Source organism: Scyliorhinus canicula, chromosome 4 (assembly GCF_902713615.1).
Source record: "Scyliorhinus canicula chromosome 4, sScyCan1.1, whole genome shotgun sequence".
In the NCBI taxonomy this organism is placed as follows: Eukaryota; Metazoa; Chordata; class Chondrichthyes; order Carcharhiniformes; family Scyliorhinidae; genus Scyliorhinus; species Scyliorhinus canicula.
In genome coordinates this window covers 92,517,593-92,531,457 of record NC_052149.1, presented here as the reverse complement: position 1 = coordinate 92,531,457, position 13,865 = coordinate 92,517,593, and the positions used below count along the sequence as shown (strand labels likewise).

The 13,865-nt window shown below is 45.2% G+C and overlaps 1 protein-coding gene across 1 annotated transcript in view; it reads right to left on the bottom strand.

Annotated features, from left to right (window-relative positions):
* Positions 1 to 1,912: 1,912 nt before the first annotated feature.
* The window catches only part of LOC119964807 (adhesion G-protein coupled receptor D2), a 447,246-nt gene continuing 435,293 nt past the window's right edge, over positions 1,913 to 13,865 (bottom strand). Inside the window, exon 24 of the mRNA XM_038794816.1 lies at positions 1,913 to 3,542. Within this exon, the coding sequence (XP_038650744.1) occupies positions 3,393 to 3,542 (150 nt within the window). The 3' untranslated portion in view covers positions 1,913 to 3,392. The remainder of the gene's footprint in view (positions 3,543 to 13,865) is intronic.

Here is a 13,865-nt window from a genome sequence, read left to right as displayed (position 1 = left end):
GGGCCCGGCTGCTGCTTGGTTGTCCTGGGTGGGGTGGTGCCGCCCCGTTCTGCCCGCTGCACTCTGATCTCGACCAGGGTCTGCATGCTCGTGACCATGGAACACAGGGAATGGACCATCTCCGTCTGGGACTGCAGCACATCATGCTGTGACTTTACCACCACTTCTGGGTTTGTGTTACATTAGCCAGTGACCACCTCCTGCTCCTGCAGGCGGTTGGACTCCTCCAACTACACCTGCAGGTGCTGGATATTCACTGACAATCCCTCATGTAGTCCCTGGCTCTGCGACTGCCTCTCCATCCGCTGTTCCTCCACGCGGCCAAGAGGGTCTTCAGCTCGGCATGGGTAAACCTCGGGGCTGTTCTTCTCGCTGTCATCTTCTTGGCTGGGATGGTGTGTGTGGGGAGGCAAGTGTGTATATGCGGCTGCAGCTTGTCAGCCTTTGTGTTTGAATTGCAAAACAGGCAATCTGGTGCCGTTTCTCATTAGAATCGATTGTGTTCCACATAACGCTGGTGCTAGTCCCTTAGTGGTAGCAGAATCAGTCCAGGTGTGGCGTCAGATTTTCTGCCGTGAAAATCCATGATTTCTGAGTTGGCGGCAACACTTAGTCTCAGAAATAGAGAATCCCGCCCAATCCTTACTCAGTAATTAGAATTATGGAGAAAGTCCAGAGAGGCTTTGGGGAAATGTTCATATGGATACCACCCTGATCATGGGGCAACCAGCTAATGAACATTGACTGCCTTTCCAAGGCCTGACCCAAAATGACACCCATGTCAGTTTGCACCCAAAACAGGTGAGAGATTTCTTTAAGTATTTAGATCAGGGTCGTTCATCCATTATACGACCGCAACACTATTGTCACGTTGTAATGGACCGGCATGTGCCTCAAAGATTCTACTGATTGGGCCTAGTAATCCTTTTAAAGGCTGTGGTACTATGACTAGGGGTATTACGGTACCTGGGAGTGCGAGCTGCCATTGGTGCAGAGGGCTTGCTGCTCATTGGCCCGAGTATCGTGTTCCCTGTATTCTTATTGCCAAGAGGTAGGTAGCTCTGCCTACAAGGCGGGGTATAAGAACCCGTGTTCCCCAGCAGCCAGGCCATTTCTGTATGTCTGCTGCCGGGCTCACTTCTTGCTGATCAAAGCCTTTCGTTTCGGACTTCACCTACGTTTCGTGTCCATTGATTGTGCATCAAAGGCCAAAGCAGACCATTCCAAAAAGAGGTCCATTCTGCACTCATGCGTCACCAACTGCAGGGTACTCTGGTCCAACCATGTGGTTCGGCCATCTCGTGCTGCAATTTGGTAAGCAGCACCATCGTTCTGCCTGATTAGTGCAGCAAACCTGATTTGGTCCCTTAGCCTTTTCAATCTAGACAGAGGTATACCAAACAGTAAAAGTTAACTCAGAATATTATTTAAATTGAAACTGTCAGGCAAGAACTGGGAGGCACATTTCAAACAGCAAAAGATGTCTTCATGGTGATCGCGTGGAATCTTTCTTCATACAAAGATTGATAAATGCGGGAAATAGAATAAATCAGAAACTGAAACAATGGGATTTAAACTTTGGGAAATGTGAGGGTCTCTCTGAGTAACTGTAGGCCAAGTAACATTGCTCATTGATAATCACATAATTAACTTGTGATTCCGCCAATCACCGGGGAAACTCAACCTACCTTTAATTCCAATTCTACCTTCCATTTTGTCTATCTCTATATTTCCAGACTTCTCCTGGTCCATAAACAGTTTGCCAGCCAAGGTACCAGGAAAGAGTGAGCTCAGATGTACGATCATGTATTTTCCCTTCACTATGTGGCAAATCTGTTTGCCTCACTAATGCCTTGTCAGGTATACCAATACCTTTGAGCTGTGTTGGTCTGATGCTGTCTGACCCACAGTGTTTCAAGCAGTTTCTGTTTTTATTTCAAATTTCCAGCATCCGTTACATTTTGTGTTAAACCCACACCTTAGTGTGCTATGACACAGCCGTCTGGTTAATCAACAAGTTTGAACACTGGACCTACTCATTATTACCAAAACATTGGATTAAAAAAGGTTTGGTGTATCTTATCTTGTGAAACTTGGGCCACATCAACATTCATAGATGAAAAAGATACATCTGACAAAATTGTATTGTAGTACAGAATAGTTGACAGCATAGAAAAGCTGTACACATAAGTAAGTAGCCGTGTTTTACAATATTCAAAGAGCTTCTGAGTGTGTACCTACAGCATTTCGAGAAACTACAGAATTACTTGAATTAAACCATTAATTTCACTTACTTGTAGAACCAAAATCAGGCTCGTGAACAGGAATTAGCACAACACAGTACAATCAATTTGAAATGTATGACACGGAGTAAGTGGCAATTTTGTGGCCTGCCAGAAATCCCACCAATTTGTGGGGGCTTCAGTTCTCACGTTTCCCTGTTAATTTATCACAATTGCAACAATTGTGATGATGTACCTTTGCCTTCACATAAAAAGGTGACGGTTGTTAATTCTACTTGTCCCATTATGTCAGTACATCACCAGTACTGCGACATTTCCACTCCAGAAATGAGACACTTTAAAACTACAGGTTCTAACTAAAAGATATTTGCAGCATTCCGATTCCTTTCTGTATCGGATAGCTTTGTATTATCATGCTCTCAAGCCAAATGTTTAGTGCACCCTGCAGTTCCTTAAAGCAATCTAATATCATCTTTCTATGCAAAATTCCAACAAGAATCAACACTGCTCCTCATTCTTATCGACTTAACTGATTCACATTATTGACTTACTTAAAGAGCAACACAAATATCCAGTTACCGTTCATAATTAGGACAAATCCTGATTGATGCTGAAAATGGTTAAAAGTGTTATACTCCCATTTAATAAAGGAATCTGCAGCAGTGTCTGCTGTTTTGTTTTCATTTGTACTTTTTAAACTGGGAAACTTTGACCGCAGTCTTTCCTATGTGGCTTCGTTACTAGAATTCATTTAACTATGACTTCAGCTACCTTCTTTATGTTGCCAATCAAACTTGAGATAAAAAAAGCCCGATAAATATTTTTTGTGACACGTCTTAAAATCAAAAACTCTATATGCCATTCCTCATGGGAGTGTTGTTGGTCTCATATATTTGAGTCAAGTAGAACAGAGATGGAGCTAAAATGGAGGCTTACCTCCCTGATCTTGCGAATGATAGAAAACTTCTAGGTACAGTCAAGGGCTTCACCTTTAATGATGACAGAATACCCATTATCAATCTGCTTTATCTGTTACCTTAAAGACACTCAAGAGCTTTCTACGGCACACACAGAGGTTCCACCATAGCATCATCACTTTCTAACCCAATGCACAACACAAGTCAGAAGGACACTTGTCATCTTGACTCATCAGTCCAAATATAAGCTGCCAACTCGCTTCAGTGACATGACATTTAGCGAGGAGCAGGAGCGATCCTCGAGCTCTGCGGGAACGTGCAGACTGCAGCCATCCTCCATATCCTCCTGTCTGCTGGAAAAGGGACAGTCAACTTTGCAACCCTGTAGGTAGATTGAAAAAAAATGTGTTAGGTTCTGGCAAGGAGCAGCATTTCTTTTTCTTTACGAGCTTAAATGTCCCGGAAACTATTACTATCTATCAAAAGAGTTATGGGTGAGTGATTTGTGCTCCCAGTGGTAACTGTCTGGTCCCTTTTAATTGGTTTGAGTTGTACTGACAGATACCACCTGTTCCTGTAGAATTGACCCAACTGCAGCCGTTAAAGCTGATGGACATTTTTTTCACCTTACTTGCCTCTCTGAATGTTCATTAATCATCGGGCATCAAAGTTATTGCAGTAAATATTCCAGTATTATTACCGTTGCCGATTCAAAATTTAAATTTTAAGTAATATTTTTGAAAAGCAAATTGCATGCATTGATGTTGACATCAACTTATTTCTTTTAATAAACATAACTTTTGCAATTCCTTCCATTTGTTGCTAGGCTTCATAAAATAAGAATGGCCACGCAGTAAATTCTATTGAAAAAAACCCTAGTTTTTGGAATGTGGTTTACATCAACCACCAATAAAAATAAATAAATTCACAGCATTCGGAGATATTTTTTAGATTGTATTAATGAAAGCTTTTGATTTTTCCTCCTATTCAGTGGTTACAATCTATGAAGCCTGATGCCAACATTTCCAACATTCCTTTAATTAACAGAACAATGGACACGCTTTAGAAAACCAATCTGTCATTTTATAAATAAAAGCACACAATTCAGCCTCTTCAGTCACAAAACCTTACTGTGGCATTTAAATTGTACAGACGTGGCATAAAAGATTCAAGGCTACCTACAATCGAAAGCCCAAGCAAGTGGATTGACAAAAAGAAATCCATTTGCCAGAAAAAAGAACTAAATAAAAGATGTCATCCTTTTAAAGATGGCTTTAGTGAGAATTCAATTCTCATGTTAGCTGTTTTACTTAATCATGTTTTTTTTTCTTTCTTTTCAGTAACTCTGCGCAAAGCCCCAACACATATTGGATCTGGACCCATGTATATGCTCTGAGCCACTCTGAACAAGCTTGCTGATAAGCAGCCCAGTGTACCAACTATTTCCTTGTGTATGACCATGGACATTCATTGGTAGCCTGGGGCCTCAGGGCCTATAACTGAGGCCTCTGCAGTAAGACAAATATGTAATGCCACCCTACAAATAGGTAATGCATCCCCTACACTACCCATGTTCTTGCATGTAGTGGCCAATGATTCACCACGCAATGATTCTCCTCTAGCCTAACCTCTGAAGTACATATGGTGCCAGTCTTTGAGCTGGTGCTGGCTAGGACCAGATTGATCTCCTCTTTCTAAAGTGGCAGAGGGTGTTCAATCTATTCAGCACTTGAAATAAAAAATAGGGACAAGCGTTTGCTTTGAATATGAAGGAAGAGGAGAGCAGGAAGTGTGGCAGGAGAAAGCAGAGGCAATTTATCATACAGAACATGTGGAGTGAGAAAGAAACAAGAAGGGTAAAAGAGGATAAAGTGTGAAGCCACCCAGTATGACATCTCCTCCAGCATTGTCAATGCATCAGTTATGACGCTCCCCTACATGTGACAGCTAGCACCTCGTCTGCCACAGCGAACAGGATGTGTAGACAGGATCAGACCCCTACATGTGACAGCTAGCACCTCGTCTTCCACAGCGAACAGGATGTGTAGACAGGATCAGACTCCACTTCACCACCTGCTGCAAGTTGTGTGCAACCGTCTCTGGAAAGAAAGATGACAGTTTTCTTGCAATATTTAGTGAATGTGACTGTGCCAGTTGAATACCTTCTGTGATGTATGTAAAATGTGAGGTTTGTGAGAGTGAAAGTTGCAGTAGTGGTGAGAATAGGAACACAGAATGAGTGATAGTGTTACTACATCTGGGCTAGTGCACGGATCCAATTTCAGCCCCACTTGACCCGGAGTCACAACACAAGTGAATTAACCAATAATTCTTAGAAAAAATGGCCCTTGGCTGTCCAATAATTACAGTCACCAGATTTGCATAAATACAATTACTGTTTATTTATAACAAGACCTATAATGAAATCTGCAGCAAATACAACTGGTTAACTATTATCTAATTCTTAATTCCCAAATTTAACTTGCCCCCACCTTCTCTACACACACACAAGCACACAAGACAGACAAACACAAAGGGGAAGAAAGGGGGTTAAAAACATAGAACATAACAGCGCAGTACAGGCCCTTCGACCGTCGATGTTGCACCGACCTGTGAAACCCCTCTGAAGCCCATCTACACTATTCCCTTATCGTCCATATGCCGATCCAATGACCATTTGAATGCGTTTAGTGTTGGCGAGTCCATTACTGTTGTAGGCAGGGCATTCCACGCCCTTACTGCTCTCTGAGTAAACATAGTAAAATTCGAATGAGAAGATTCTTCCCGGAGGTGGAGGACAGATGTGAACTGTGCCAAGGAGATCTGGCCAACCACATCCACATGTTATGGTCTTGCTCCAGACTTGCTGGGTATTGGACAGCCTTCTTCGAGGCAATGTCCAAAGTGGTGAGGATTAGAGTGGAGCCATTTCCGCGTGTGGCAGTCTTCGGTGTATCAGAACAACCAGATCTCTTCATGGGGAGGAGGGCTGATGCCCTTACCTTTGTCTCCCTGGTCTGCCGCCGAAGAATCCTGCTCAGCTGGCGGTCAGCATCACTGCCTAAAGCAGCAGACTGGCTGTCCGACCTATCGGAATTTCTCCAAGTGGAGAAAATCAAATTCGGCATCCGTGGGTCGGAAGAGGGCTTCCACAGAACATGGGAGCCATTTACTCTGCTGCTCCAAGACCTACTTGTGGCCAACAACTAGGTAGCCAAGGACAAAGGGAGAGTAGCCACAACAGAGAATGGAGGAAGGGAGGGGAAGGGGGTGGGTCCGGGGAAATAGGAAAGTACAACCAAACCCAACAGGAGAGCCAGGGGCCACAGGGGAGGGGGAGGGGTGGGAGAGCTGGGAAAACAGCGGTGGAAGTCAGGAGGGAGAAAAGAGAGGGGAACATAGGCGGGGGATGAGACACAGGGGACCACAACGGCCACAGCCTCAGCAAAAGCGGCAAGGAGAAGACAAAAGAGCGAAAAGAAGAAATGGCATAAAATCCATGCAAACAGCTGAAGCCAATCGTGATGTAAATAAATTTAGGGGTACTGCCGAGGTGCTCCCTTGCAAAATTCTCCTGTTCTGTTTGTATTTATATCTTTTATGTATACCAAAATCCAATAAAAGCATTTTAAAAAACAGAGAAAAAGAGTCTTTGTTTCAGATAGGTGTTTCTAGCACATTGCTCCTGTTTATACTTTGCTTTCAGTTTGAGGATTTTATTGTAGATTATTCAGGTCTCTGTAGTTTTAAGAATACGGTACTCACAGTCTTTCTAGAGAGAGAGAGAGAGAAAGTCCTGGAGCGGGACTCTCCACTTCTCAGACTAAGCGTTGACAACAACAGAGAAACCGTGGACTTTTACAACAGAAAAACCGGCTCACCTGGACTGAGTCTGCTACTGTTGAGGGGCTAGCACTGGTGCCGCATGGAACACACTTGATTCCACTGAAAAACAGTGCGGGATTCGGCGGGTCCCAGATTGACACTCGGGAGGCTGACAAGCTGCAGCCGCACATACACATTACACTCCCTGCACAGGCTAATCCCAGCCAAAAAGGTGGCATGGATTGTGGAGTGCACCTTTACAGCTGATGGGTCAGCTGGGGCCATAGGTGCCCTGGGGGTGGACACCTATACAACCTACGGCCCTAAGTTCACAGTGGGCTATCAGTGGCGTGTGCAGCTGCATGGCTGCCTTTCCGGTTGCGGCAATTGTGCTCCTTGTCCATCCACCCTGACCCCACAGCCCACCTCATGGCCACCCCTCGCTTCTCCCCCCCAGCTCTGGCAGAAGCCCCCTGGTCAGCGGCACAGCTATGGTGATGTTGGACACTTTCCGTACACCCTCTCACTCCGGTTTCATGATTTTTAAAAGCATAAATGAACCGCACCGTCGGGAACTCGGCCCATTGGAGGTAGAGAATCGCGGAGGCCCTGGAGAGTACAGGGTCTGGCCCGCTAGTTTTATGCAAATGGTGCCTACTGTACGTCCAGAGTGAAATGCATTGGCACTGTTTTCGAGGTGGTCACGGTTTTTGGCATCGGAAGCTATTCTCCGCCGAATTGCATTTCCCGAATTTGGCGTCAGCTAACTGAGAACCTTGCCCCTGGTCTTTGACTGCAACCTGTTATGGTTTTTCTGCAGATTCATTTATTCAGGTTCTCTGCAATCTCAGGAGAACAGCCCTCACAGCCTTTCTGGAGAGAGAGAGATGAAAAAAACAGACTTGTCTTTCTTTGTCCCGAAATCAAACTGAAACTCCTTTGGACTTTGAAAACCATTCCACTGGGATAGAATCCAATTGCCACCTGCTACCGGGCAGAGTACAGCCTTTTGGACCAATTCATTGGCCTCCAGCCAATCAATCAAATCAAGTCCCAGCCCATCTCTCTCTTTCTGGTGCCAAGCCTGAAACCCATGTTCAAACTAGCAGAGTGTTCTCTCCTGTAACTTCTGAATTCCTCATTCTATCTGCTGCTTGACTTAAAGATGTCCATTAATCACCCATGGATCAAAAATTATAATGGCAAAATAAAAGAAAGGGGAAATAAGGGAATAAACAGAAAGGACCCTTACAGTAGAAGGAGGAGTAGGTATAGTGTTTGCAGGAGAATTTTGTGAGTAGTGAGGCTGGAAGTGGTGAAGATCTGAGCTGAATGTAAGGGAGCAGGATTATTATCTCAACAATCCTGGTGAGGTCACTGATTTTTTTTACTGCTTTGCAGCCTTGGCCTGGGAGCTCGGCTTCTGGCATTTACCTCCTCATTTACTTGTTCCCATTGGTGGTGAAGGAGTTGCCTGGAGGGCTTTCTGCCTCCCTGAGGGAAATATGGTCTCCCTCATTCTGTCTAACCACTGGACCAGGGCCTCCAATACAACAACAGAGAACCTGAGGTCCTGTTTGGCAGATCTTGAACCTGTATGTTTCTTCAGATGCCTCCCTCTCCATCTGCCAAGAGAACACACATCCCCTTTAAGTAGGTACTGACTGCCTTTAAGTAGCATCAATCAAGCCCAATTTCCCACCTCCTGTGAACAGGTGCACAGCCAATGAATAGGACTGGTTGTCAGCTTGAGCCACAATAATAAGCTGATGGCAGCAATTTCATGGTGTCCTGCGATTACATGAACAGGGATAAGCAGCACCACCCAATCTGGGCCTGCTCTGAACCTACACATCCACACTCTCCCTATTTACCTGTTTTTATGTGCAATCTCATTTCTAGGCTATTGTATCCGAGCCAAAAAACAGTCAGAGTGCTATTCAGCTGCAAAACTATTGTGCATCCACTTTGTTAAATATAGTACAGGCATTAGGACAGAATGGTAGCATGATGGTTAGCACAATTGCTTCACAGCTCCAGGGTCCCAGGTTTGATTCCCAGCTTGGGTCACTGTCTGTGTGGAGACTGCACGTTCTCCCCGTGTATGCATGGGTTTCCTCCGGGTGCTCCGGTTTCCACTCACAGTCCAAAGATGTGCAGGTTAGGTGGATTGGCTATGCTAAATTGCCCTTCGTGTCCAAAATTGCTCTTAGTGTTGGGTGGGGTGACTGGGTTGTGGGGATGTGGTGGGGATGGGGATGGGGTGGGGGCGAATGGCCTCCTTCTGCACTGTAAATTCTATGATTGGCTGAAATTGCCACAGTGGACAGTTCACTTTTTACATTTTAAAATGTGTGACACATTTCATATTCCACAGCTCAGGTACAGCTGCTTTGCAAACGGGCACTATTATTACCACAGAGCAAAGTTCTCAAAGTGTGAGCTGCAGGCTGATTCAAAATGCAACGCCATGGGCAAATGAGAAAACAGACCAGAAACTTCACCCACAACACGCACATAGAAATTACAGTGCAGAAGGCCATTCGGCCCATCAAATCTGCACCGGGCTTGGACAGAGCACCTAATTTAAGCCCACGCCTCCATCCTGTCCCAGTAACCCTTCCTAACCTTTTTGGACACTGAGGGCAATTTATCATAGCCAATCCAACTAACCTGCACATCTTTGGACTCTGGGAGGAAACCCACGCAGACACGGGGGGAACGTGCAGACTCCGCACAGGCAGTGACCCAAGCCGGGAATCGAACCTGGGACCCTGGAGCTGTGAAGTAATTGTGCTAACCTGTGTGCTACCGTGCTGCATGATATTATATGAACAGGATTGGCTTCTACTTGGACTAGCAGGCACAAGCCATGAGCAACAACAATGTAGTTTTATAAGAAAAATGTACATTACTGTTAATTTTAAAAAATATAGTTGGAAGATACATTTTTTAGAGGGACATTATTGAGATTTATTTTATAACATATATTAGAGTGTTTTAAATAAACCTATTCTCTTGCAGTACTAATGCTTTGCATATTAAAATGTCTATCTTTTTGTTTCAGCATGAATCAATCATTTACTTATGCTATGTAATAAGAAAGTAACACTTCTGCAGTGATAAATCAAAGCGGGATGTAGTACGATCATTAGGTGGGCTGGGGTTTTTTGCCCTGCCTAAGTGGTCCGCCAGCAAAAATGACATTTGTACATTGATGTATAAATAAAAGACTGCTAAAATGGCATGAGCAATACGCAAACAAATGTATTCGTTGTGGGCAGGTGATATTTTGAATCAGATGATCCATCCCAAGCAGATTGCAAGTAGCCTGTTAAACAGCGTTGCAAACATCCGTGTGCAACCACCTGACCAATACCGTCCAATCTCTAGACATGAAAATGCTAAAAGTAGCCAGTTCCACTGGAAGATAAATTTACCTCAGCAAAATGCACTTAAATGTCAGGTCTTTTTACATCGATTGTCTCAAATGTTGCAGCTGAAACATTGCACTAACAAGTGTTACTTGACTGACTTGAACCCCCTTGAGTGTGTTGTTCTCAAGCCTCTGTAGAGCTGGAAACTAGTCTAGTGGCAGTTACTAAATCAGAAACAGCTTTGTTGGTTCTTAGCACCAAATAATGTGCTTAGACTAGAGATACATCCCATTCAGCCAAATTGTGATCAAAGGGAATATTGGATTAGCAGAGGGAATATAGTTTGCATTCTGTAGCAATTTAGCACTGTTTCTTGTCACTATAAGCACCGAACTGCCAACCTGTCAGCGACCTATCACAGCTCCAACTTGTTAGACTGCCACCTCCTCAAGTTCCTGTCAAAGTCAACAGCTCTTACACATGGGAGCCTAAAAGAGAAAGAGAATATTGGTCTGGGAGATTTAAAAATGCTTCGGGATTAACAGGGTGTGTAACAAGGGGATGCTTTCCAGGATTGTGTGGAAGTGTAGCTCATGAGGTTACTGAAGTTTTGTTAGAGTAAATCATGCACTGTATAAAATTAAGTAAATGCAACATTTAACCAAAACCTAAATTGGCAAAGAGCAGAAAACCTGGAATTACATATCTGAGAGCTGATGTCAAAGGCAGTAATTCGTTGTCACGTCGACAATGAAGGGGGAAAATATCAGAAGAAATTTAGCACATTTTTAATGGTGGTTTGTGAACACTTATCAATCCATTTATTACATTCCCAAACAGAAAGCTTGGCCTGAATTTTACATTCCACAGTCAGGCGCACACGACCCGAATGCACGTAAAACTGCACAAAATGACTTTGGCTCCTTTCATGCAATACTGAGGACGGCGGGAGAGTGGGTGGGCAGGTGTGGGTGGGAGTTGGATCCACACCGCCCACAATTAAATGGTTAATTAAGGCCATTAAAAAGTCTATTGACCGTGATTTTACGTTGTCCGTGCAATTTTGCTCTCACTGCACAGGCAAAACAGGCATCTGGACGATCCTTTTTTTCATGATGTCATCCAAAGGTGGGATAGAAGGGCGCTGCCACTGTGTGTAGTGAGGAGTTTAGGTGTAGTTTTCTAATGGTCGCTTAGTGAAATTTGACAGCTTTATCTCTCTTTTTAGCTTCTGTCTTTGCGTTGCTAGCCTTCATTTCAGGAGTCATTAATATCGCCAAGGCTGCTGTAGGATTTATACCATGTGATGCCTTCCGGTCACCAGATAACTTGCTGTTTCTCTGGTAACTGGGATTCTCTATTCGACTAGTGTGCCCTCTTCCATGAAGGAAGGCAGGGGCAGAGGGACAGGGGACAGGAAGCTAGGTGTGCAGGCAGAATCCAAGGGAGCGCAGGCACAGGGGATGTAGGGCCAGAAGGCAGTGCAGGGCCAGAAGGGAGTGAAAGGTCGAATGGGCCACAGAAACCTCCCTATCCAGAGTGTACAGGCAGCAATCCAGCTATGTCAACATGTCAGAGGTGCAATGCCAAAGCAGACTCCACCTCTCCAAGGAGACTGAGACCTCCAGATATTACATGATTGGGCTGGAGATCACCTTCAGCTGTGTGGTGGCCACCCTATACCAGTGGCTCTAAAAGTCACTTTAGCCCTCAACTTCTATGCCTCTGATTCTTTCCAGGGATCAGTGGGGGCTCTATGTGGAGTGTCCCAGTCTGCAGCCCACAGTTATATCAACCTGGTCACTGAAACTCTGTTCAGACAGGTCATGATATTTACCAGACAAACAAGGTCAGCCAGGCTGAGTGAGCCAGAGGTTTTGCTGCGATTGCTTCCTCTGCATCCAGGGTGCTATCAGCTCCACTCATGTGGCCAGCAAGGCACCAGTGGGTGAGTAGAGTGCTTTCATGAATGGGAAAGGCTTCTACTCCATTAATAATGTGAGCACAAGATGCAGATTCTGCAAGTATGTGGAAGGGACCCTGGCCGCTCCCATGACGCAGTCTCCAACGCTCACAGGTGCCAAGACTGTTTGACACTCCAGCTCGGCTGAATGGTTGGCTGCTGGGTGTCAAGGGCTACATTGAAAATGTGGCTCATGATGCCACTCCAGCACCCAAAAGACAGGTTTAATTGGAGTGATATCTCCACAAAGGCGGTGTTAGAGAAGTTAAGATGCCTGGACCATTCAGGGGGACGACCGGAATCCTCCACAACATTTGTTTCTTATAGTCATTGCATGCTGCACCCTCCACAATCTGACTCTGGCAATGGGAGATCAACTAGAGGATGAGGATATTGAGGCAGCTCCACATACTGCAGATGATGACTGCAGTGGTGGGTCATAAGAGGTGCCTGGGGAAGAACACAGTGAGGACCTGGAGGCAGACTTCTGGAACCTTCAAGGAGACAGGGACACCAAGGAAGCCTTGATTCAACAAACCTTCAACTAGGCGGCCAAGGCATTGCTCCTTACTAAAGGTTTACAATGACCTGCTCCATTTAACCCAAAGTCCACTTAGTACCTGTGCAATAACGTGTGTAGTCTCTCATGTCCAGCATGTGACACTGGCATGCCCTGCTCCTTTAAAACAAGTGAAGCATACTTAGGCCATTAACACAAAAGCAAAGTGTATATGCCTTGGCACTTACAGATAATGAGTTTTACATTATAAGGTGTTAACAGCCACATCTGTAAACAACTTAACAAATTATGATAGAACAGAAAATTAACAGTCAAAAGTACCTCTTGTGTTCACGGTGATATAAGCATGTTTGTGAGTGCTGCATCTTCATCACCCCTTCATCACTTCATCATCAAAATTTGCACATGACTCACTGGATACCAAACAAGGCCAGAAACCTGGGAAGATTATGCACTTCCTAAGACCAGGAAGACTGTGGTAGTCACCACTGTTGTATTGTGTATACTGCATACAAGGGTATTACGGTAAGGCCCCTGTACTGCAGGTGCGGGGGTAGATCCCTGCCTGCTGGCTCCACCCAGTAGGCGGAGTATAAATGTGTGGGCTCTCCGAGCTGCAGCCATTTCGGCAGCAGCTGAGGGAGCCTCCACATCTCTGCGTAATAAAGCCTCGATTACTCTCTACTCTCGTCTTGTCGTAATTGATAGTGCATCAAAGACTAAGGGAGGGACAGGGAGAAATCGTAAGGCTGGCGTCAAATCCGGGCGGGTTTGACGCCATCCTCCCCCTCCCCGACCGGGAACCGATTCTGGTCCCCGGTCGGGGCTAGTATGCCGCGGCCGTGAACTCCGGCATCGCGGGCTTAACGAATTTCGTTAAGCCCGCTTGCCAGAGTTTGCGACGGCTGACGCGTCACATGACGTCAGCTGCGCATGCGCAGATTGGAAGACTCCAACCCGCGCATGCGCGGATGACGTCATCGCGCATTTGCGCGAAACCCGCACATGCGCGGGCCGGGA